Below are 24805 nucleotides of genomic sequence, written 5' to 3' on the forward strand. Positions count from 1 at the left end.
TGCGCGGCGCACGACTTACCGTGAGTTGTGCGCCGCGAACTTCTTTAAGAAACCGTAGCTTAAGGTTTAACGAACCTAACGCTCGACGGATTAACCCACGCCGGCGTCTGCTGGACCGTTCGTCCCCGAAACTCTCTCAGAGGACCCAGACTACGCCAGGACCGGACCTAGGGTGTCACCATCTTCACCACCAGGTCGTGGACTTCCCGGAAGGACACCTCATCATAATAGATCGCGTCAGAAGTCCATTCCGTCCATTTGGAGTCATCAGGACCTACTCGCAGGGAGAGTTACTGTACACCCCGCGATATTTAAGTAGTTTAAAAATTTTCATTTTTAGTCCGCCATCTTGGCCACTTTTTTTTTATACGTTTGCGTTGGATCTGACTGCGAGTGACCTCGTCAGGTTTGGCGTATCACTCGCAGACACGTAGAGGCGCAGACATCATTTTTTATTAGAGTTCTTTCTCCGGGTCTCTCCGAGAAAAATATTTTTTTTAATTTATTTAGTTTTTGGGACGAGGGAGGACTTCGAGGACCTCCCCGCTCATGCAGGCGGCGTAGCCGACTAGCGGCGTAAACAGTACTCAGGAGACCTTCCTCTCCATCCTTTTAGGACCTTTGGATTGATTCATTTTGGAAAATTTGTAGTCGGGGCCCGGAGCAAGACTCATTTGCAACGTAAGAAATTCATTTTAATTTATTGTTCACGCCTTCAGCGACCCAAGAAATTGTGAATTCTTTAGTCCACGGTTCAGGTTTTTATATCCTTTGTGTTGTATAACTCCGAAGTCGAGGTTGATTGTATGCTGTAAGGGCCATCAACGGCCGGTTAGGCTCCTTCTTCCTTGAGTTTTCATTTCGTTAGCCAGTTGTGACTTTGAGAGTAATAATAGTTATTTAAACATTAAGGGAGGTAACTAATATTTACCTGTCGAGGACAAGTTTGCCCCCGAGCGATAGCGAGGGGTAGCAATAGAGTCCGAGACTGGTTAAATTAGTTACCTCCCGAATTGTTTATAATATTTTTTCCACTCTCAAAGTTATTTTGAACTGCATACTTTCTTTTTGATGAATTTATTTGAAACATTTGAATAAAATATTAGTATGTCTGTTGCCGGTTGCTACGACTTTCATCACACAAAACGTCAATATTAAAAGCGTCGTGTCAAAAGTTTGTAAAATGAATTTGAACAAAATTAAAAGAGAAATGGAAGTTGCTGAGGCTGCAAACGCTTCATGTTCCTTCCCCCTGCCACAGAAATCGAATAAACGTTACCATAAGGCATATTAGTGTTTTGTTTGGTTTAATTTTTGTCACTTATTTCCCCGAGGGAGGTAAGTGGTTACTTACATCCCGTCGTTAATAGTAACCAACGGTAGGTCAAAAAAGTTGTACCTACATCCACCAAATCAATGTCATAACAACGTACTTACCATGTAGAGAGTGGAAAAACTATTGTACAAGTATTTTTGAGTTTTTCTCCCGATTTCCGGGCAAGCCTATTGCTTATCATTTTCAGCACTATCGAGGTGGTGACAGCGACATTCGATAGAAGACCAGTCATTCTAAGAAATCGTTATTGTTTCGATTCAAAAAAGAAAACACTAACGTAACAGTGCCTAGAGAGGATAACTCCCCGAATGTTCCTCAGGTGCGTCCTATTGGCGACTTTTCGGCTTTACTCAGTAGAAAAGTTTACGACGGTGGGTGGGAAGGTAAAATGAAGAAGAACTGCGACGAAGAATCTACCAAAGATTCGAGAGTTTAACCAATGTACCATCCAAAGGCTGATGAAAGGAGTTCGCACCAAATTGCGAACCATTAAAACCCATGGCAGTTTAGCGGCTATGTGATAAATTATAATTATTGTTAAATCTTCACTGAATAGTTTTCTGTAGTATTACTTTAAATAAGACAATTATAGTTAGTTTTATAAGATTTGAAAAATTTTCTCAAAACTTTTGTTACATACGTTATTCTAACATATTTTTGCGGCTCTATGGATTTAACCCTGCGTTACGGGTGTTTTTAGAGAGTCTAAAAGACCCAAAATTGAATAATTTTTTTTTTGCAAATTAGAAAATGGTTTTTAAGTTCGGTTACTGTTATATTGTTCATTAGGATGTTTGTCTTTCTCATATCCATCTAATTATTATGAATTTTAAATTAAAACCATGTTTTGCAATTTTATGTTAAAACACTGCATTTTCGGCGTGTTTGTTTTTAATGTTTAATTCCAAACAAACATTTTGTGATATCCCGTTATTATTTTGTTTTCATTAGATAATACATGACACTCTTCTCTTAAACCATCAAAAGGCATAAACAAAAATCAATACAAAAATTAGACAGGTTCAAAAGGTTCAAAGGCAACAGTGAGATCTAAACATAACTGAGCTTTGCACAATTTACAAAAATATTTTGTTTTACGTTCTTCCCATTATTTATACGGTCCTAGACTATTTGCAAGTTAACCGGAGTGCTGTTATTTCGGAAGTCCAATCAAGCGATTTTCTGATTCTCGAATGCTTCGTTTTAGGTTTGGATGACAATATATCACGAGAGGTCAATGTCTTGTGTTTATTATTTGTTATTTGTTGTTTTCTTACTATTCCACCTCCACCCGGCGGCACGGCAATTTTGCCGGAGTACATACACTATTACGGATAATACTATCAAGTAATAGTGCAGTGCTTATCAACATAATTACCGGCGTCTCGCCTCCACATTTTGACTTTTTTGTGTTTTATGTTCTGTGTCAATGTTAAGGAATTTCCTCACGATGTGACATGAGTATAATAATATACCTTTTTGAATTTCAACCACCAATGTGTTCTCTAAGTCCAAAATTTTTAAATTTTTAAAAAGAGATTGCGGTACTATTCCTGTTGCTGAAATTATAAATGGTAAAATCGAAATTTTTTCTAAACACCAAAGATTTCTCATAGCAACGGAGAGTTCTAAATATTTATTAATTTTTGTATTATATGTCTGTGTTATATTGTTAGTTGTTATTTTATTTATTTCAAAAAAAAAATAAAAAACAAAGTTACAGGATTACACGGGGTGGGTCTCACAGACTCAAATGCCCCCCTGACACTTAAACGGCTCCGGAATTATATTACCTAATTCGTACAGACTAAAATACACCAAAAGTTGAGAAGGTACTGCTGAACCCAATTGAGTTACTTAAGGCATAACGAAATTATAGCATATTTTTACATGGTCTGGGTCCCGCAGACCCAACCCGTGTGACGCAGGGTGGATTTAAAGTGTTTTTGGGCTATTTCAATCAATGTAAAGTTTTGTGACTCTAGGTTTTTAAAGCGTTTTTGCGGCTATTCATGTTTCGATTTATTACAGTTTGCAGAAGCGTCTCGTTCGGGATGGAATTAAGTCAAATTGGATTTTATAAATTTAAAATGTTCAACAACATTTTCAGTTTATTCACTTATTGAAGATACTATGGTTTACATATTATGATACGTCTTACTTACTAGGAATAAGTGCAATACAAACGGTGGTCACAAAACTAATAGGAACAAGTATCTATACTGTTAAGCGAATTTTCAGTATTTTCAATGATTCTACTAGCACAAGTCTTGATCTGATGCAACTGAACTTCCTTGTGGTGTTCTCTGATTTTAACCTCGTGTTCAATCACATGAGCTACTTCAGTAATTTTATCTTTAATAGTAGCGATAACGCGATCGAAACATTGTTCAGACTGACCACAGAGAATGATTTGTTTTTCTTCTTCAGCAATGGCATTCCAAACATAATCCGCTAGTTCCAATTTTTGTTTGGAGAGCAAATTTACGCTGTCATTTCCTTGTTGATTAATACATTGTACAAGTTCCTCCGTGTTCGATTTCTTCACATGTTCGACAACATTATCTCTTACCCCTCTGCACATGGGTGTCCTAACTTTATCAGCCTCCAGTTTCTTCAAGAATTTGTAGCATTTTTTTTCTATTTCGGCCAAACCGTGTTGCTTTGACATCAGTGTAGCGGCATCGATTTCATTTGACATTTTCGTATCTTCTGAGTTAGCTAGTCCCATGTGTTTGGCTGTAAGTTCTCTTAGTTCCACCAGTTTTGTCTTTGCTTCTGTTACTGTAGCAGCTTTGTTATCCTATAAAATTCAAAACTTTTATGCAATGGAAAATAACTAAATAGCCTTTTACCTGAACTGTTGCGATTACAACAAAAATAAAAATAATGGTGTTCGCGTTCATTTTGTTGGATGCAGCTTGATGGTGGGCTTGAATAGTTTAACAAAATACTGTAGTGGTCACCTTTTATACTACTATTCTTATCACGACTTTCAATCACTAGATTGTACTAACAATATATACGGAAATACATTTATCAATGATCTAATTAATTCGTATTAAATGCTAATTGTTAATTTTATTGTTTAATATTTAATAAACAACTCGAGTTATTTTGTGGTTTTTACAATGTCCATAGCCCTATTTTATATTTTTGTTGGTGAGATTTGTTTGATTTAAAAAAAAAAATTGCATACTATTGATTTTAGTTAACTTGAATGTGTCATTTTACCACAAAAAATGTCTGTGCAGGGTTTTTATTAAATACAATTAATTTATGTTCTTTATTTCTAATCAATATTTTATTCTATTTTAGTCAATAGTCGTCTTTATACGCCCCCAAATGAGGGCATAAATTGGCTTTTATGGCACAGATCTGTCAAAAAGCTGCCAAGCAACGGTTGGTTTAATTATTCAAACAATGGTATCAAACATTATTTTATTAAAGAAAATGATACATTATAGACACAATAACCCTAACAACATCAAAATAGCTAACTAAATTTGCATGGACACAACTTTTAATTGATTTCCTTTAAGGAATATAAATATTTTTCTAATTTTGACATATAAAGTGACACTTTTCAAAATTAATTGACGTTTGGAAACGTCACACTTTTCGTAACTGGTTACGAAAAGTAAAATCTTTCCCAACTGGTTAGGAAAAATTTATTTTCTAATAAATTTTTCCTAACCAGTTAGTCATATTTTTTGTTTTTAAGCAAAATAACCGTGCCTACTTACCTACTTGATATTTTAACACAATAATAATTTATTATTCATTACTTCGTTTAACGTTTGAAGAAACATTTCTTTTGTCAAAATTAGAAAAAATCTTGTATGTAACACGTCAGGAAATGCAATTTTGTGTAACTCGTGTGATTTTGCGGGATCTCGCTGCGCTCGTCCCGCAAATATTCCACTCGTTACACAAAATAACGCATTTCCTAACTGGTTACATAAATAGCTATTGTTTGAATCTTTTAGAAATTATAAAATAAAATAAAACGTAAATAAATAACTATTAATTGCTAGCCTATCAATTTTAAAATCAAATATATTGCGATTATTTCGCACTAATATCATAATTTTAACTTTAATAAAACTCTAAGAAATTAGAAAAGTTAGAAAGTATGTAATATAAAAGATAAATGTGTAGTGAAAAGGATTTTAGTCGTATCTATCCGCTACTGCGGCATGACAGTTAACTTCCAGATGCAATTTTTTATTTAAATTGTATCACCAGGTCTAATTTGATAGGTTCATTGTATTTAACTGACTATTTCCTTCAAAAAATTTAAGCCAATCAAAAAGCTCGAATAATTGAATTTTAGCCAACAGCGATAATACAGCACTACTGCAATTATCGATAATTTGCACTAGTGCCAAATTTTCGCGTAGTCCTAATTAAAAAATCATTTGATATTAATTTTATATTTTAAAAAGAATTACGTTTATTTGTACTTACTTATCATGTAAATTTTTCTCAGGAAATAGTCTGCCAAAATATCCTCTCGTGCATGATAATTTGACATGCACTCGGGATATTACTAGTGAAAATCGCACGACACTTAAAAATAGCCAATAGAAAAACAGAATTCGGTGCCTTTTCTATAACAATATAGAGATTTCCTGGAAATTTTTTGCACCTAGCTAACCCAACATGAAATTAATAAGTGGAAATTTTTTCAGCCAATCAAAATCATTTATTTATTAAAAATCTCCAAATTTTTTCCGTTGTCAAGGATAATTCTGTTATACAACTTGATTTTTTTTATCAGAAATTTATAATTTAAGAAGCGTAATGTCCGTGTCTTTGCGATTTTCTTACCGAATATGCCCTCGTGCATTGATTAATATCCGGAAATTTTTTCGAATGCATTTCCAAAACGTATTAATTAGCCCGAGTGGAACACACATAAATGAGAAGCATGCCTACTTTCTCATCGTTTGAGTAATAATAATTCATAATGAAGTTTTAGCAAAACTGTCAAAGTTGACAAACTCAGAACAATATAATCGTGGATTAATGTTCTAATTTTTTTAATATTAGAGATCTAGTGAATGCTGGAATTAATATTTTTGGTTGCATCAAAGACCATTACATTAATACCCCACAATTAACTCATACTGTATAATTATTTACTGAATATAATGCTCGAATTACTAAGTAATGCTACACGGAAATTTATAAAATATTGTTGATTAGGAGTACTTGATAATAAATACTATTGTCAACCACTATTAGAAATGATTTAAGTACCTACTTCCCTGATATGAAACAAAAAGTGTAAAATATATCTCAATTTTAATAAAAATAAAGTTAAAAGTTAAACATACTCGTATTAATTGTTAAGTTAAATCATATTAATTGTTCTTATCTAAAAATTATTTTTACTGTTGTTTATATCTTAACGATTTACTTATTGAATATAATTGTATTAGGTACTACTGTTGATTACTTGATAATATACGAGTATACTTTTGTCAACTATTATTATTAGTAATGATTTAAAGTGCATGTCAGTCAATTGCAATTCTGCAATATCCGTATCAGGTACAAAGGTACACTCGAAAATTTGGGTAGCGGAGAGGGTTTTCGGAAATCTTACGGATCATGTCAGCGATCCACTTGTCACCCGGTAGCCCGCGTTTACCTGCTCGATCCGTGCCGGATCTGGCGCTATGGCCCGTCACAAATACTCCGGTACGACGTTGTCATTCCGCTTTCTATGAATGATCTCAAACTCAAATGTTGGAGGATGTCTAAATCATAGCAACTACTGGCTAGATAAATTTACTGGAAGGTGAATAAGTAATAATAAGTCGCATGTCCCACCGACCGGACGTCCCAGCAGATCCTTGAGATTATTTAGCCATAATAGGGAATAATGGTCCGTCATCACCGTAAAACGCGTACCTTCCAGATAACACCGTAATCGAAAATAACTTTCTCCGTGGTATTGCACCTTCAGCCGCCAACAAGGTGCGCGAGAGGTAGAATATGACATGGTCGTGGCCGTCAATATTCTGAGTGAGTACCGTCCCGATACCGACGTCGCTGGCGTCACACTGGAGGTAAAGTCCTGGAGGGTGAAGTGATGTCCAAAGTTAGGGCAGAACAAAATCGGCGCGTGGATTCTTCATGTCGGTGAAGGGTCGATCACACTCCGGTGACCACGAAAAATGTGTTTTCCTCCTGGTCGGGTTGGTCAAAGGCGCGATTATGGCGAAAATCCGGAACGAACTGACGAAGCCAGCTCGGCATCCTGATCAGCCGGCGACGGTTCACTACTAACCCAGATAGTCGAGTTCACGTAAGGCTTGAGATCGAGGGTGAACAGCCCATATACCAAGGAGGTTCCGGCGGCATACTGACCGCGTCCGGCTATCGAAAAGGCTGTCAAAGGCCTGCTATTCTCCTCCAACGGGATCTCCCAGCATGCACTGGTAATATCTAAGCTAGACAGATACTTTGCATTACCCAAGTTGTCAAGTATATGGTAGATGTTAGGAAAAGGATAACACATCCTCTTCGACTTGGCGTTAACCCCGCGAAAATCGATGGCGAACCGGCACCATGAGGTAAGTGAGTTCCACTCCGATTCGGCCCTCTCGATGGCCCCCAACCTCAATATATTGTCGTCCTCCTTGTCGATGAGGCGTTGGATAAAAGGGCTTACGCGATAATTCCGGGCCCGTAACGATTTCGCGTCCTCGATCAGCACGGCACCCCAACATTCTGCATGGAAGAACAGTCACGAGGTATATGTTCCGGTTTCTTACAGCAGCAACAAACAGTGTACCGCGGACTGGACGACGCGTGGTGTCAACCTTTCTGCACGTGTCCGATCCGATGAATTCCGCGTTTTACTGCTACGTGTTGTTCAATATTGAAGCGTCGCCGTCGTGCCTAATCCGCGACAGAAACGGTACAAGTCGTCTAGCGATGCAACCTGTAATCGGTAGTAGTTTCTCCTGATCGCGGTCAGTTTCTCCGGGAAAGGCAACGGTCTGAACAAATAGCCCTCTAGTTAGTCGAAATGCGCTATAAACATTCTTATAGACTGTCTTTCCGTTTGCACTTTAAAGGATTTTCCCGCGTCGATTCCGAATCCCCTTTGGCAAGAATTTCTCTTTGAGACATTCGCGAAGATTTGACCAACTTGATACCCGAACTTCCATCAATCGCAACCAAACTAGGGCCTCCCCTTTGAACAATAGTTTGGCGTGTCGCAACAGGTCGTCTAGTGGCAGAGCACTTCTTACGACCTCCACCAGGATATCAAACACTGAAAGTTCGTTTATCCGGTCGCCCTTGAACGCAATGCCCCAGCTTGCGATTATTTGGGGTTGGTTGTTATGGCTCCTGTTAGGTTTGGGTTCATAGCCAAGATCTGCTTGCGGCGTAGACGTAGCCGTGTGCCGTTTCTCGCGGGCCACGGAACCCTCACGAACTCAGTGTGGCTTTCGACATTCGAAATGAAAATCACAGTTAAGCCCCCATCTTACGTTATTATTTTAATGTTTCGTCGAGAACTGACAACCGCACACCAGTGGTGAGAGAGTACGAGGGAAATGGTCAGCCAGTACCGCTCCGTCCGGAACCAGAAAAAATTAATAATAATAATAAACAAAATAGACAATACATTTACACCACTAGCTATACCCTACCTTAGTCGCCTGCCCATCATTTCCCAAAGATGTTCGATCGGCGTCCGATGATCGTGCAGGCCAGGGAAACATTTGCAATTGTGCTTGTTGGAGGTACGTCCTGGTAAGGTTTGTAGTTTGTGGACGTGCGTTATCCTGTTGGAAAATACCGTTTGGCAACGTCTGAATGAATGGTACTAACACCGGTTCCAGGACATTATGAATACAGCGATGAGTATTTAAAATACCTGGGACGAACACAAAAGGTGATCTTATACCGAAAGAAATCGCACCCCAAAACATAACTCCAGATGTTACGGCCGTCATTTGTCCACAAACAAAATCTTGATTCGTCACCGAAGACATGTCTTGATCTGATTCCAATGCTGCCGCTCTTGACAAGCCTAACAGCCTAACAGGCTGTGCATTGTGAGGAACGTTATTTAGAAACACTGCAATGCAAGCTACATTTGAACTTCCTTGTGATGCTCTCTGATTTTAATCTCATCTTCACCTACCTACGAGGGCAAGCTGATTAAAAAGGTACCTAACTATGAAGTAGTTGAAATAAAAAATTTAAACTTTCATCATTTTTCAATATAATTTCCTACTAATTCGACACATTTTTTACATTTTGAAATTAAAGAAAATAAACCGTCAAAAAAAAATGTTTCCTCTTGCTCTGCAAAAAAATGTTCAACTTCCCAAATCAACTCTTCGTCGTCCGAAAATCTTTGTCCTCTGAACTTTTTTTTTTATTTTCTGAACAGAAAATAGTCACAGGGCGCTAAGTCAGGGCTGTAGGGAGGGTGATTTAATTCTTGAAACTTTAATTTCTTCAGAGCATCTTGGACAACACCAGCTTTGTGCACCGGAGCATTGTCATGCAAAAGCAAAATTCCATTTTTGAATTTTCCTTTGCGTTTTTCTTTAATTGCTTTTTCTAATTTGCCTAATACTTCAGCATAATAGTTTCCCTTCATGGTGGTTTTACGTGGGAGGTAATCTATCAACAAAATTCCTTCTGAGTCCCAAAAGACCGTGGCCATAACCTTGCCTGCAGAGTGCTGGACTTTAAACTTCTTTGGGGGTGGAGAAACCTTATGTTTCCATTGCATGGATTCCTGTTTGCTTTCAGGATCATAGTGATGAATCCATGTTTCATCGCCAGTGACAATTCTTTGTATAATTTCTTCCTCCTATCCTTCACAGAGCTCCAAAAATTGTTGAGAAGTTTCAACTCGACGCTGTTTATCGAACGGAGACAACAAAAACTTTGACAAGTCAATGTACAACCGGAATTGAATAGTGAAAATTTCGTGACAGTATTCTGATAGTTTAAGGAATATGAGAAAAATACAATTTTTGTTTTTCATAGTCTCCTTCATAGTTAGGTACCTTTTATATCAGCTTGCCCTCGTACTTATAAGATCTGATAAGTCGGGACAAATTATTGGTTAAATAAATTTAAAATAATTTTCATTAAGCTATTTATTTTATCAAATATCTTACATGTTAATTAGCAATAAATATAATTAAGAAATAATACTAACAGTGGTTGCAAAACTAGTAAGAACAAGTATCTATGCTGTTAAGCGAATTTTCAGTATTTTCAATGATTCTACTAGCACAAGTCTTGATGTGATGTAACTGAACTTCCTTGTAATGTTCTCTGATTTTAACCTCGTCTTCAATCACGTGAGCTACCTCAATAATTTTATCTTTAATAGTAGCGATAACGCGATCGAAACATTGTTCAGACTGATCACAAAGAATGATTTGTTTTTCTTCTTCAGCAATGGCATTCCAAACATAATCCGCTAGTTCTAATTTTTGTTTGGAGAGCAAATTTACGCTGTCTTTTCCTTGTTGATTAATGCATTGTACAAGTTCCTCCGTGTTCGATTTCTTCACATATTCGACAACATTATCTCTTACCCCTCTGCACATGCGTGTCCTAACTTTATCAGCCTCTAGTTTCTTCAAGAATTTGTAGCATTTTTTTTCTACTTCGGCCAAACCGTGTTGCTTTGACATCAGTGTAGCGGCATCGATTTCATTTGACATTTTCGTATGTTCATCGTTAGCTATTCCCATGTGTTTGGCTGTAAGTTCTGTTAGTTCCAGCAGTTTTGTCTTTGCTTCTATTATTGTAGCAGCTTTGTTATCCTATAAAATACAAACATCTTGTGCGATGAAAATAATTAAACAGCTTTTTACCTGAATTGCTGCGATTACAACACTAACAAAAATAATGCTGTTCGTTTTCATTTTGTTGGTTGCAGTTTGATGGAGGGCTTGAATAGTTTGACAAAATACTGCAGTGGGCACCTTTTATAACGTGCGATCAATTAAAAAAAATCGAGTTACCTATTGCTATTCTGATGCTTTGATTGGTTCAAACCATCATTTTCGCCCACTCTATTTTTTTTTTATTTGATCGCCAGGTATTACTATTCTTATCACGACGTTCAATCACTAGATTGGACCAACAATATAATATACGGAATTACACATTTATCAATGATCTAATTTATTCCTATTAAATGATAATGATTAATTTAATTGTTTAATATTTAATAAACAACTCGAGTTGTTTGTGGTTTTACCACTTTCCATGGCCCTATTTTATATGTTTTAATAATAATAATAATAATAATAAACAGTTTATTGCAGCCATCGACACTGGTACATCCATGACATTAAAAAAAATACAAAACAAATCTTTAAAATTACAGAACAACAATATACAAAGTACATCGGGTGCAAAAGGCAGGAATCAGTCAAGGACTGTTTTCTATTCATGCCACTAAGAAGCCCAGGGCCTTATTGGTTTAGACATAAAATTTGTTTGAGCTTAACCCGAAAAGCAGCTTACGAATTAGAACTAAAACATTACCTAATTAGCATTTCAGAACTACTTTGACAACTTGACGTGCATCATATTTGATCCCGCCCGTTGGCAACTATTTGGTAACTGACAAAATTGGTTCTAAAACAACAAACAACATGTAACAACACACAAAAGTAGGCATTTTTTTAGTCATTGTATGATCAAAAAGTCTTTGGATCGCGATAGCCATGAAAACATCTATAGAATTATTTACTTCTACTGCCCGGGAAATCTCTCACGGAACTAATTTAAACATAAACGAGGCGAATAAACCCAATTACCATTTTCACCACGATTTCCATTACTGTAGTAATGTATTCCAGGTAAGTAACATCTTTACAAGCAAACTTACATTTCCGTCGATGTGCTCGTAAGTTGTAAAGTCCATGTAATACCCCAAGGCAGTAAAATATCCTTGTCTAACATAAAAAATTTTGATGAAACGGACAACTACAAAAAAAAACGTATTTCTGCTAGATCAATTGATACTTGTTGTTTTATATACAGGGCCTTTCACAACTCGCGCCCTAGAGAGAAAGGGCACCTACCGACGACAATAAGTTGTCAAAAAATAGAAACAAAGAATTTACTGCTGCTTTCATAACTGAGTTACAAGACTTGTAATTCTACCAATCCCAGAAGGGCATCTCGAGGTGTGATGTTATTTCAACCAAATAAAGCCAGTTGCTAGGTTTCAAAAATAATACCATCAGCTACAAAAAATGTTTGGGTTACTGTAATTTTGACACTATTAGATTTGACTTTTCATTCTCAACAAATTTAGTTTAACAATCTGAAATGTTAGAGCTGTCATTACATTGCAAGTTCAGATGTCTACTGCAAAGCCTATGGGCGATTCTAGGAGATGCTTGGAGTGTAGCGACTCCATGGACCTGAGCTGAGCCACCAGTGTCGGATCTGACAATAAATCGGTTACTGAGGCTCTGATGCTCAAAACCTACCCATGATTTTTGGCTGGCATGACCAGGTCGGACGCGCTCTCAAGTTTTGTCTTGGACGGGCCGCGGGCCTCGGACTCGTGGGGTAGTGGTTGATGCTTGATAGTCGCAACTAAATGGCATTCTAGGCATTTCAATTATTATTACAACGTATTGTAGCAAAAAATTAAAAAAATGTGTTGGAAACGAAAAAATAATTGTCATTTCTGCCCGGAAAACGTTCTTCGAAGACTCTTGCTGGCTCCCTAGCGTTACGCTCACATTCCCCAAAAATTATTATCATTTCTAAATAATCAGCGGCTGAATACATGATTGTAACCAAATAAACAAAGGTGTTGGCTTTTTTATTACAAATTTAATTTGACAGTGACATCTTTCAAAAACAACTCCAATCGCCCAAATATTTTAAAGATGTTTTTTCTTAAATGAAATCCTAGCAACGTAAAATTACGGCAAACACACCTTGGAGGTGTAGATCTCTGATTGGTTAACTTTAAGTTGTCCTTTCTCGAATATCTTTTAAGCTAGATTTTTTTTTCTACACATCCAAATGCGATCTCTTGTTTCCTCTTTTTCTCTAGGGCGCGAGTTGTGAAAGACCCTGTATATTATGCACAACATATTATCATGCACATACATTTTATAATTAAAAATATATGCTTTCATTCTGCTGACTTGGGGTATACATGGACTATACCACATACATACAACGTGATCAATAATGACTGAGTGTGTTGGCAATGAAACAATTGACTGACCGGATGTTTTAACTTAATGCGTCATAAAAAAAAAATAGGTTATGTCGGTTATGTGACAAGGAAGACAACTGGGACTCGGTGGCAGTCAAGATACAATAAATGTTGAAATTGTAAAGTGTAAAGACCATTTTAATAAATAAACCATTACAAAAATGAACCTCTGATCGTAAATTTCAAATTTGCCTTTCAACACTGTCAGAGTTGACAACCGGAAATGCGTTTAGATTACAATGATACCAAAATCATTCACATTTTCATTGTTTTCATTATTATCAACAGATTAATAATAAAAATGTTATGTTCTCTTTGAAACATTTTGAATTAAAACCTGAAAGTTGTCAAGTAAATGTCAAAAATAGTTGAAATAAATAATTTCATAGATAGCTTGTTAATTCCACGGCAACCCTGATCCAAAGACTTTTTGACCATACGATACAATTTAGCACACATACCGGGTATCAACCACCAAACCATAGGCAAATAATATATGAGTTGCTGTGAAATATATTATTGTATAATGTCATATTGACAGCTATAATTATCATCCGTACAAACAATACCATCAGGAAACTTTTGATGTAGGTAACGTAGAAATTAGAAATACTTTTGAAATTTGGAAAAGGGAAGAACGATCACAGAGCAGTATTATGCTCAATTATTGGGCAAATTTGACGAAACAATAATATGTTTCATAGCAACTCATATATTATTTTAATAGGTATGTCTAATGTGCCTATGGCCAGGTTTGGTTAGTTGATACCCGTTATAGGCAAATGAAGATCTATAAAATTCTTTGTTATCTTTTGGGATGTCAATCAGTTGATTAGACCACGTATTTCTATCATCTAAATATAATTCTGCTATATAAATATTCAGGGGTAACTACGAATACTGTTTTAAAAATAATGCTACACAAATAGTAAGTACTTACTTATTATACCTATTTTCTACATTCAGCCAACCCGATCGGCATAAATACGGTGTTGGTAACATATGTTTGGATTTTAAAAAATTTGCACTATTAATTTTGGTCATTTTATCATCAGATACTTTATAATTTAGTCTCTTATTTCTCTCAAAAAATGTCTTTACATTGTTTCTCTTAAATACTACTCCTATTAAATGATATTTTTTCTTGAAACGGATATTGAGTCAATTTATTTATGATAAGTAATTTTATTTTATTGTTGCCCTATTAATTTTAAAATGAAATATATTATGGCATTAATCTCATATTTTTAAGTTCAATAAAACTTCCCTATTAGGATTAGGAAAAGAAATAAGAAACTGACCAATCCTGTTGTTGATGTTAAGTTACCTATTAATTAGTTTTCCTGCTTTATTTGTAACTATGGATACATTTCAAATGATGCATATGCATTGTTGGGTATCCGCATTGTTTGTGCAATGACGGACGTTTTTAGGTTATAGTATTTTTCAGGTTATAGTATTTCTGCTAGGATGTTCCCTATTGGGAAAACGAACTGCGTACTCCTGAGGAGCAACTGTGGCACTCTCATCACACCGTCCATATAAGACAAGCATATCAAAATATTCTGAAGCGGCAAACATTACGCGTTTTTAATGACTTGTCAGAATTGTCAGAAATAATTTATTATGACATAATATTCAATTATAATGTCTTTGCAACAATCAAATTTGTTTCGATAATTACCAATATAATTTTTTAAGGTAATTTTATATCTACACGCGATTGGTCAATTAAAAACGTTCTTATTTTAAAATCCAATGAGGATGGATTTTTTAAAATATTTTTCCTATTATTTACAGAAGATAATTATTTCACCGTGTTATTTTGGTCCGCCAGTTCTGGGAGACCATGTAGAAGGAAAAAATATGTAATAAATAAGTAGATATCCCGAAAATAAAAAAATGTATTATATTAGACAGGGTGACTGACGAAAAACCTTTTATTCTTTATCCGATTTGAATAAGTGACACATCAAATGAAATAGTTCGAAAAACACTTCATTATTATCATCTATTTTTTGACAGACGATTTTTTTTTCAAATTACACTTTATATCAATAGCAAAGTTATAGCGTAGGCCGGTTTTTTATAAGACTACTGTATATCGACTACTGCGGCATGTCAGTTAACTGTCCCGATGTAATTTTCAATAATAGTATCAACAGGTTCAAATGTAGTTTACATTTGATAGGTTCATTGTATGTATTTACGTGAACACACAAGTTTGGCCATTAATAATAATTAGTGAATGAATAAACACAGGTTGATCACAGTGGAATAGAAAACCTAGTAAAACTAGGTACAAGTATTTTTAATACAGGTGTACCAGAATGAACCAGCATAATTTTAACCACGAGCTACTGGCTTCATGTAGACCTCGGAAAAAATATTTAAAATATCCTGTCAAAAATTAAAATGACATTTAATTTTTGAGGTACAATTTTTTTTAATTTTAAAAATACACCCTTGTATATCATATTTTATAAAATGTACACTAATGCGGTTTCCGTGTTTTAGAGCATATTTCCTAGAGGTTACACCCTGTATAAATGAAATACCGAAGTTCCTTCTACTGCATTTGCTGAGGAAGTGGGTTAATTGATTTACATTAGAAACAGATATTTTATAAATAGAGATTTGTAATGAAAAGAATTTGGTGCTTTTTTTAAAATTGTGTTAATTATTGGAACAAGAAACTATTTAGTTTAGTCTCAAGTTTAATAAATAGTATATTATGGTACAAGTTTATAAGGAAGCCTTTAAAGCACGCGCGACGAGTTTAAGAGCACGACGCGTAGCGGAGTGCTTTTAACGTTGCAATTAATGGCTTAATAGCCATTAATGCTCGAATTAGGTAGGTACTAAGTAATGAACTAATGATGATACATAGATATTATTAAATATTGTTGATTACTTGATAATAAATATTTTTGTCGACCATTGTTAGCAATGATTTAAAGTATTATACTTGCTAGATATAAAATAATAAAAATAAATTGATAATATATACTTTTGCCACCTATTATTATTAGTAATGATTTAAAGTGCATGTCAGTCAATTGCAATTGTGCAATATCCGTATCAGGTACAAAGGGGAAGAAAATATGTTGAAAAATAAATTTTTGAAACATTTTAAATTAAAATTTCTATAAAATGTTGATTGGAAAAATTACTTCAAGCTATGGAATTATCTTGTGCCTGTTTATTTTTGAAAAAAATATAGCTATCTAATACTTCCCCTAACATATTTGAAAATACATTGGCATAACGGAGAACCCATAAGTTTCATTAAAATTTTATTTGTTTTTTATAAATCAAGTCCTTTTATGGCCGTTTGCACCGTTGTGACATTAAGCAGTGAATAACAAAGTCTGCTTAAACTTTAATTATTTCTCAAATACATTTTAAGTTGCATTGTATTTTCTAAACGAATTCCTAGCAAAGAATTTAATGACGGCAACATGGTCAAAATTTAGTGACTTTAACAATTCGAGGTTGACGGGTAAATTAATGCTAGTAGAAATTTAATCGGAAGCGGCAGTGAATTGTGAAACTATCAATGACAGCTTTTAAATAATTTCAACAAACAATCAAAGTGAATATGGGTGCGGCTTCAGAAGAAAGTACACATAATTAAATTTCTTCATTTTCTTTCACAGAAAAATCTTGTAGATCGAACACACAAACAAAAAGATGAAAAGCACTTCATATTCACTTTTGTTAAAAAGTACAGAAACATCGTAGAAAATAAAAAGGCGGATGCAACAACTTGCCACGACAAAACCAAAACATGGCGTAAAATACAAAATGAATTTAACGCGCGTTTACCAAATTCTTGTCGAAGGAATGTAGAATCGTTGAAAAAGTTCTATTATAACAAAAAAAAAAGAAGTTCGAAAAGTCGCCGCTGAAGAAAAAAAGGAGGCTTTCTTGATTGGTGGTGGGAAGTCGAAAGTTGTGAAGAAAGATAATTTGTTGCTATCGCTAATGCGTGATACAACAGTCTATGGTTTATCTAACAGATTCGATTGTGACAATATTCCGTCTACTAGGAAAGATTTTGAAAATGAAAATTAATATATTTTGATAGCAAAGGAAGAAGAGATTATGATTCAGGAAGCAACAATTGCATTTCAAAAGGATTCTAATTTATTTGTTGATGCTGTGCAACCGAGCACCTTGTGCGGTGCCGTCCTAAAGACGCTGATGCACTTGTTGTCGTTGTGTTCTTCCTATGCCGGATCCCCCTATGTAGACATTACAAAATGCTGCGCCCGATCGCCAGAATGTGGAACGCGGCAATAGAGATAAATTAATACGAGTTATAGATATCATTATCTAAGGATTCATTGAAAACTACTTTTTAACGGAAATTATTTAAAATGTTGTTTAAGTGACGTTAATCTAGGAAATTTTACAAATGATGGTAGTCTAATATAAAATTTAGGGTCTTAAGAACAAGTAGACATGAAAATGATCTCTTTTTATCCAAACTTATTTCGAGGCAACCTGGATTGCTTACTTTAACATTGCCCAAAGAGAATTCCTTAAGTTATTGAACGAACCAACGCGCGATCATCGATCAATCAATATGATCCAGAGAGGTTGTTGTCGGTTGTGGGGGCTCTTATTGTCAATGAGTAATTTCATGCACAACAGACACATGATAGCGAAAAAAGTGCAAATCTTTTTTAAGGATAAGCTGAACTGTACCAAATAATAAGTTAGTCTCTTGGGTTAATCTCTGCCATAATTCTTTGTTCACCCCCTTCAATATTTTCAGCTGATCTTTTTGTCGGTCGTCTACTGCCTTTTTTGCGCAGAACACTACCTGTTTCCAAAAATATGTTTACGCATTTGTAGACTTTCTGGGCAAGTTATTGGTTAAGTGCCTTGAAAGTCCGGAAACTTTTGTTGAAATTCCTCAAAAACTCGAGGTGTCAAATAGAACCAAGCCTTTCTCTATTGCTGAAGAAACACTGGACAATGAAATTTGTTGCTCTAAAGTGAACATATTGTAATAGCAAATTTTAATAGTCAATAATTAATAATGACAATTACCATTGTAATGACATTTGAATTAAATTTTTACGTGCTGCCAACTGAAGTGTATTAATCATGGCAATCTCGATTTTTTTTATTTTCGATCGTTCGGTAGTACAGTCGATGGACAAATAAAACTGGGACAAAAATGACAATCACATAAGTCAAAATGTACAAATTTGCATCGTTTAATTACGCCTTTATCACAAATAGGTTAACTTTGGTATGACATATTATATAGACACTGACAAATATATTAACAATTCCATAGTCTGATTTACATAGATTAAATTTTAAGTGTCCCAGTTTTATTTGTCCACCGACCGTACCTAGCGCACGTAAAGGCGGCCTTACACCAAGGCAACAATTGGCAACATGTTGCCGGCAACATTTTTTAGTAATTACCGGCAACATTACTAAAAAATGTTGCAGGCAACATGTTGCCAATTGTTGCCTTGGTGTAAAGGCGGTCTTAAATTTGAAATGTATCCTTCAAGCAGTAACATTTTTGCTCTGAAATTATGCCCCAATTAATTAATGTATTCTAGTGCATTTTGTAGGTTGGGTTAATTTGATAAAATTTAAAATCTCCCAATTTTTCGCCGGACGAAGTTTACCTTGACAGAAGGTTAGTCAGATTAAAATAACTCATGTGCAGTGGCGGCTCGTCAGGGGTGGCAGAGTGGGCAGTGCCCACCCAAAACCAAATGACATATTTTTTTTTAATTTTATTTTCATTTTTAAATTTATCAATTATTTATTTGATGATTTGTTATTAGAAAGTAAATGTTTTTATAGGCAAATCAAAACATTTCCGAGGCGAATTTTTCTCAGGGTGGACATGTCTTCCCTGAGAGATGTTCGTTGAAATATGAAAGCTCTACGCGTATTATGGCCAACCGTGCAAAACTGCGAAAGAAAGAGACCGAAGTAGAAACGTTTGTTTAAGCTGGAGAAATGCAGGCAAGACATGTCTACCCTGAGTAGAAAAGCATTCATTTGTACATTACATTTTATTTTATTTTATTTCTCCCAATCTGTTCAATTAATTTATTTCAAATTTTGTGTAATAATATTTAGGACTAAGATACATTGAAATAACTAGTAATTGTGAGAAATTATGCACTTAATTTTAAATAAAAAAAAAATTAAAACAATTTTTCTTTGACCAAGATTTAATTTTTGCTAACGCTGGGGTTATTCTTAAAAATATAAAAAAGAGTTATAAAAGAAAGTTGAATATCAGAGAAAAATCTTCAAAAAAGTCCGCGACAGCATATGTCTAAAATAAACCATAAAGCTATTAAAACAATAATAAATAAATTCATTCGTATAATATCTAGCAGGCCAGACATGTCTTCCCTGAAACTTCGTCAAGAATCGGTACCTAATCGGTAACGTCCGCACAACTTAGTCGTTGGCTTTCATGTGATTCTGTCATTTCGTCATGGAGAATCTTCGAGAATTAGTAAGAAATAACGGTGATTTGGTTAATTATTTATTGACAAACGCGTTTAATAAATTATCGTACGATGACAAAGTTTTTATTAAACAATTAGACAGGCCAACCCCTTCATTAAATTCATTAGTAAACACTAATAAAAATTCTTCTAACCGTAAATTTAATTCATCGTGGTTTGGAAAGTGTCATTGGCTGACGGGTAGTGAAATCAAAAGTAAACTTTTTTGCTGGCCTTGTCTTTTGTTCAACGATTCCAAATTAAAAAGCCCATGGTGTACGACAGGAGTTGACAATTTGAAGGCGTTACATCAATCGGTCGAAAGACACGGGAAATCTAAAGATCATACGTACGCGGCCTTAAAATTAAAATTATTTGGAAAGCAAAACATAGAAAATTCTTTGGATTCAGCACATCGCACATTTATTTTAGAATATAATGAAAAGGTAAAAAGTAATCGGGAAATATTAAAACGTCTCATCGATATGACAATTTTTTTGGGTACCCAAGAATTGGCTTTCCGAGGTCACAATGAAAAAGAAGACTCGTCAAATCGCGGTAATTATAGGGAACTCGCGGAATTCTTGTCTTCTTATGATCCAAAATTTGAAGAATTTTTAAAATCGTCTTCGGTTTTTAGCGGTATGTCAAAAACAATTCAAAATGAATTAATTGAATCGGTTAACTATTACATAACTCGGCAAATAGAGTCAGAAATTCAAAATTCTGTTTGTTTTTCTTGGCAAATTGATGAAACCACAGATTTGTCCTGTCGTTCTCAATTATCGGTGGTTTTTCGATATACTTACGTTGGTGAAATAAAGGAACGGTTTCTCGGATTTTTTGACGTTAGTGCTGGTCGTACAGCAGATCAATTATTTTCTTTTTTAACAGGTAAATTTGAAAAATTCAATTTACAGAAGAAGTTAGTAGCTCAAACGTACGATGGGGCCGCGGTAATGTCGGGCGAATTAAACGGATTACAATCAAAAATTAAGAGTACGGCCCCGCAGGCACTATTTATTCATTGCTATGCACATCGATTAAATTTGGTACTTCAAGATGCGGTTGGTGAAATTCAAGAAGTTAAAATATTTTTTGCAACACTTTCAGGAATATCGGTTTTTTTTTCAAAATCAACAAAACGTACAAACGTTCTAAATAGAATATGTAGCCGTAAAATTCCGGGAAATTCTCAAACGCGCCGGAATTTCAAGTCACGTATAGTAAGTACAGTTTTAAAATATAGAGATGAACTTTTGGAGGTTTTTAATGAAATATCCACCAGTGCTGAATTCGCGAAAGACTCCAAGACGATACGTGAATCCATAGGCTATTTAAATTTTTTAAACGACTTTAACGCTTATTTTTTCCTTCAGATTTTCCACTTAATATTCGAAGAAACGGATCTAATTTATTCTATTATTCAAACAAAATTGTTAGATATTTCATATTGTAAAGATCGCGTAAATAAACTTTTAGAAACATTTCAAACGTACAGAACGGAAGAACAGTTTTTTAATAACATCTTTGAAAGAAGTGTGAATACAGTAGGTCCACCTACAAAGCGCAGACGAACAATTTTGGAAAATGATTTACAACTACATTGCAGACGATTATATAATCAAATTTTTGATATGATTACAAACCAAATTTCAAACAGATTTAAAGATTTTGAACAATTACATTTTTTTAACCTTATGAATAATGATAAATTTTTAACCTTCAAGCAACAGTTCCCTCATAACTTATTAAAAAAACTTTTAGATAACTATCCCCAATTTTTCAATAATGACAAACTTGAAAATGAGTTACGTGTTTTATATTCCGATCCTGGAATTTTAGGCGACTCTGTAGAAATTCGAGAAAAACTAAAATTTATAACTGACAATTCTCTTCAGGAAGATATTCCAGAAATATTTAAGTTAATCAGTTTAATTTTAACAATTCCAGCTACATCCGCGTCGGTAGAAAGAAGTTTTTCCGTTCTTAAACGTATTAAAAGTTTCACTCGCAACACAATTGATCAATCTCGACTAAATAATCTCGGTCAAATTTCGATAGAAAAAGAATTACTAAAATCATTGCGTAAAACGGATACATTTTTTGACCAAGTAATTGATCATTTCGCGGAAGCCAAAGACAGAAGAATCGATTTAATTTATAAAAAACTGTAACGTCATTTTTTGTTCTTATTAATTTTAGTTTAGTTAATAAGAATGTTATATTTTGTTTTTTATTTTATTTAGAATTTATTTTATTTACTTTATTGAGAATTTATTTTATTTATTTTATTGAGAATTTATTTTTTGTTTTATATTTATGACAATCTTGTTATTTTTGTTGACTATACTAACACTCATCACTTCCATAATAACAAATAACACTTCCTAATTCCTTTCCCGGCAAGAGATTTTCTGGACCTTCCCGTAGGTTCTTGCTGGACACTGCAATTAGCAGTGACTAACACAGAAATTCCTTTCCAGCAATTACAACAAACATAACAAAAAATATAACATGTAATAACAATAATAACATTGGTGGAGGGAAGTATTAAAATGTCTGCCCACCCAGCCAAAAATGTTACGAGCCGCCACTGCTCATGTGATTACCTTGTCTTTGGGTCTTACTGACTTTGTTAGTGTGATAATATGTTTAATAAAATGGAATACCAACTCCCATTCTGACCAGCAAGAACACCATAAGAAATAGATACAGTTGATAACTATCAAGATGGTATGAACTTTAGCATATACACAGAGGAACGTGTAGGAGCCAGAAAGAACCATTTCTTGAGCAATTTCACAATTGAAATCTCCACCAGCTCTTCCTGGTCCAGAACAGAATGGTTTTTGACGGTTTCAAGTCTTGAAATTGTTACTAAAAGAACTAAACTTGTACGTACTTAAACATTGTATAATGTATATTCGAGGAGAAACAGGGGTGACAGTGAGAACATAAGTGCCATTATAGATTCAGGCGAAAATTAGAAAGAAGATGGGCATTCTGATTGGTTCGTTGTTCAGTTTTTTGAGATTTTAATGCTATCTAATTTTAATCTCGTCCTCAACCACGTAAGATGTGACTTACATTATGTATTTATTTTATCAAATGTCTTACATATTAGCAGTAGCAACATACCTAATTAAGGAGTAATACTGACAGTGGTTACAAAACTAGTAGGAACAAGTATCTATACACTTAAGGGAAGTTTCAGTATTTTCAATGATTCTACTAGCACAAGCCTTGATATGATGTAACTGAACTTCCTTGTAGTGCTCTCTGATTTTAATCTCGTCTTCAATCACGTGAGCTACTTCAATAATTTTATCTTTAATAGTAACGATAACGGGATTGAAACATTGTTCAGACAGACAGAATGATTTGTTTTTCTTCTTCAGCAATGACATTCCAAGCATAATCCGCTAATTCTAATTTTTGTTTGGAGAGCAAATTTATGCTGTCTTTTCCGTGTTGATTAATACACTGTACAAGTTCCTCTGTGTTTGATTTCTTCACATGTTCAACAACATTATCTCTTGCCCCTCTACACATGTCTTAACTTTATCGGTCTCCAGTTTCTTCAAGAATTTGTTGCATTTCTTTTCTATTTCGGCCAAACCGTGTTGCCTTGATATCAATGTGGTAACGTCGAATTCATTTGACATATTTACATGTTTTAAACGGGCACCTTCCAACTGCCTCGTTGTTATATATTTCGCAATTCTTGGAGTTTTGTTTCCGCTTCACTCACAGTAGCAGTACTGATGTCTTATAAAACAAGATGCTATGTGTGATAAAAGTAACAGTTTAAATTTTTACCTGTACTATTGCCAGAGAGACAGAAATAAAAATAATTAGGTTTCTCTCCATTTTCCTAAGGTACGGAACGATCTGAAGGTAATATGTTCTTGACAACTTTTATATTAGTACCCTTATCGTTGCATATTTTTAATTCAAGGAAATATATGAATAGGCATTTAAGTACCTAATACTTTAAATTTTATCATTCATTGTTTAATTGTTTTTTAGATTGCAATATACGATAAATAGAGTAAGTATACAGTGAGTTTTTTTTTAAGACTGGCCATAGGGTTTTACATGCTAATTTTTCAACCCCCTGTTAACTTTTGTTCCGATGAAAATATTCAAACCATTTTTGGAACAAATTTGGAAGATTTTTTAAACTATCGGATAGATTACAATTCAATATCCCAAACTGTCGAAAAAGTTGTGAAAAAAATATTTTTTTAGCGCGCCGAAAGCGTCCAAAATTGGAGATCGTCAGGTGCTGGTTGAGCCGACAATGGCGCTACTCTGGCGGCCGCTCGACGTACTATTATTTCGGCGCCCTAAAATAGTTATTTATTTAACGAGTTCGTGTGTAATTTTGGCTATTTTTGGCATAAGTGGACCAGTTTAAAACTCGAGTGCAACGAGAGTTTTAAAGGTCCACGAGTGCCAAAAAAAGCCAAAATTACACAAGAACGAGTTGAATACAACGTTTTTTTGTTCGACGAGCCCCTTAAAGGCTCCAAATCGCTAAAAATCTTTAAAATTAGCTTGACGTTTCATTTTGACAAGTTGTCAAATTTATCAAAATCCGTTCACACAGGAGAAAATTCTCAAATTTTGACAGTGTCGAACAAAAAAATATTTTTTCACAACTTTTTCGACGGTTTGGGATATTAAATTGTAATCTATCCGATA

General features: G+C 34.7%; 1 protein-coding gene and 1 long non-coding RNA gene across 2 annotated transcripts; both read right to left on the reverse strand.

Moving 5' to 3' along the window:
• Nucleotides 1-3455: 3455 nt before the first annotated feature.
• Nucleotides 3456-4333, reverse strand: LOC138133719 (uncharacterized). The gene is made up of 2 exons (XM_069051659.1): nt 4192-4333; nt 3456-4139 (listed from the first exon to the last, which is right to left on the reverse strand). The coding sequence occupies exons 1-2, from the start codon at nt 4240-4242 to the stop codon at nt 3537-3539; spliced, it is 654 nt and encodes a 217-aa protein (XP_068907760.1). The 5' UTR covers nt 4243-4333; the 3' UTR covers nt 3456-3536.
• A 6122-nt stretch (nt 4334-10455) lies between these two features.
• Nucleotides 10456-23358, reverse strand: LOC138133317 (uncharacterized). The gene is made up of 3 exons (XR_011160320.1): nt 23237-23358; nt 11212-11983; nt 10456-11160 (listed from the first exon to the last, which is right to left on the reverse strand). It is a non-coding gene; the product is annotated as an uncharacterized lncRNA (long non-coding RNA).
• Nucleotides 23359-24805: the final 1447 nt, after the last annotated feature.

This window comes from Tenebrio molitor, chromosome 6, assembly GCF_963966145.1.
Source record: "Tenebrio molitor chromosome 6, icTenMoli1.1, whole genome shotgun sequence".
Lineage (NCBI taxonomy): Eukaryota > Metazoa > Arthropoda > Insecta > Coleoptera > Tenebrionidae > Tenebrio > Tenebrio molitor.

Bases quoted from the DNA above. Each gene is read 5' to 3' on its own strand.
- LOC138133719 (XM_069051659.1), bottom strand. From the start codon at position 4,242: ATGAACGCGAACACCATTATTTTTATTTTTGTTGTAATCGCAACAGTT. The intron at 4,140-4,191 runs GTAAAAGGCTAT...TGAATTTTATAG, and splicing joins TTGTAATCGCAACAGTTCAG to GATAACAAAGCTGCTACAGT.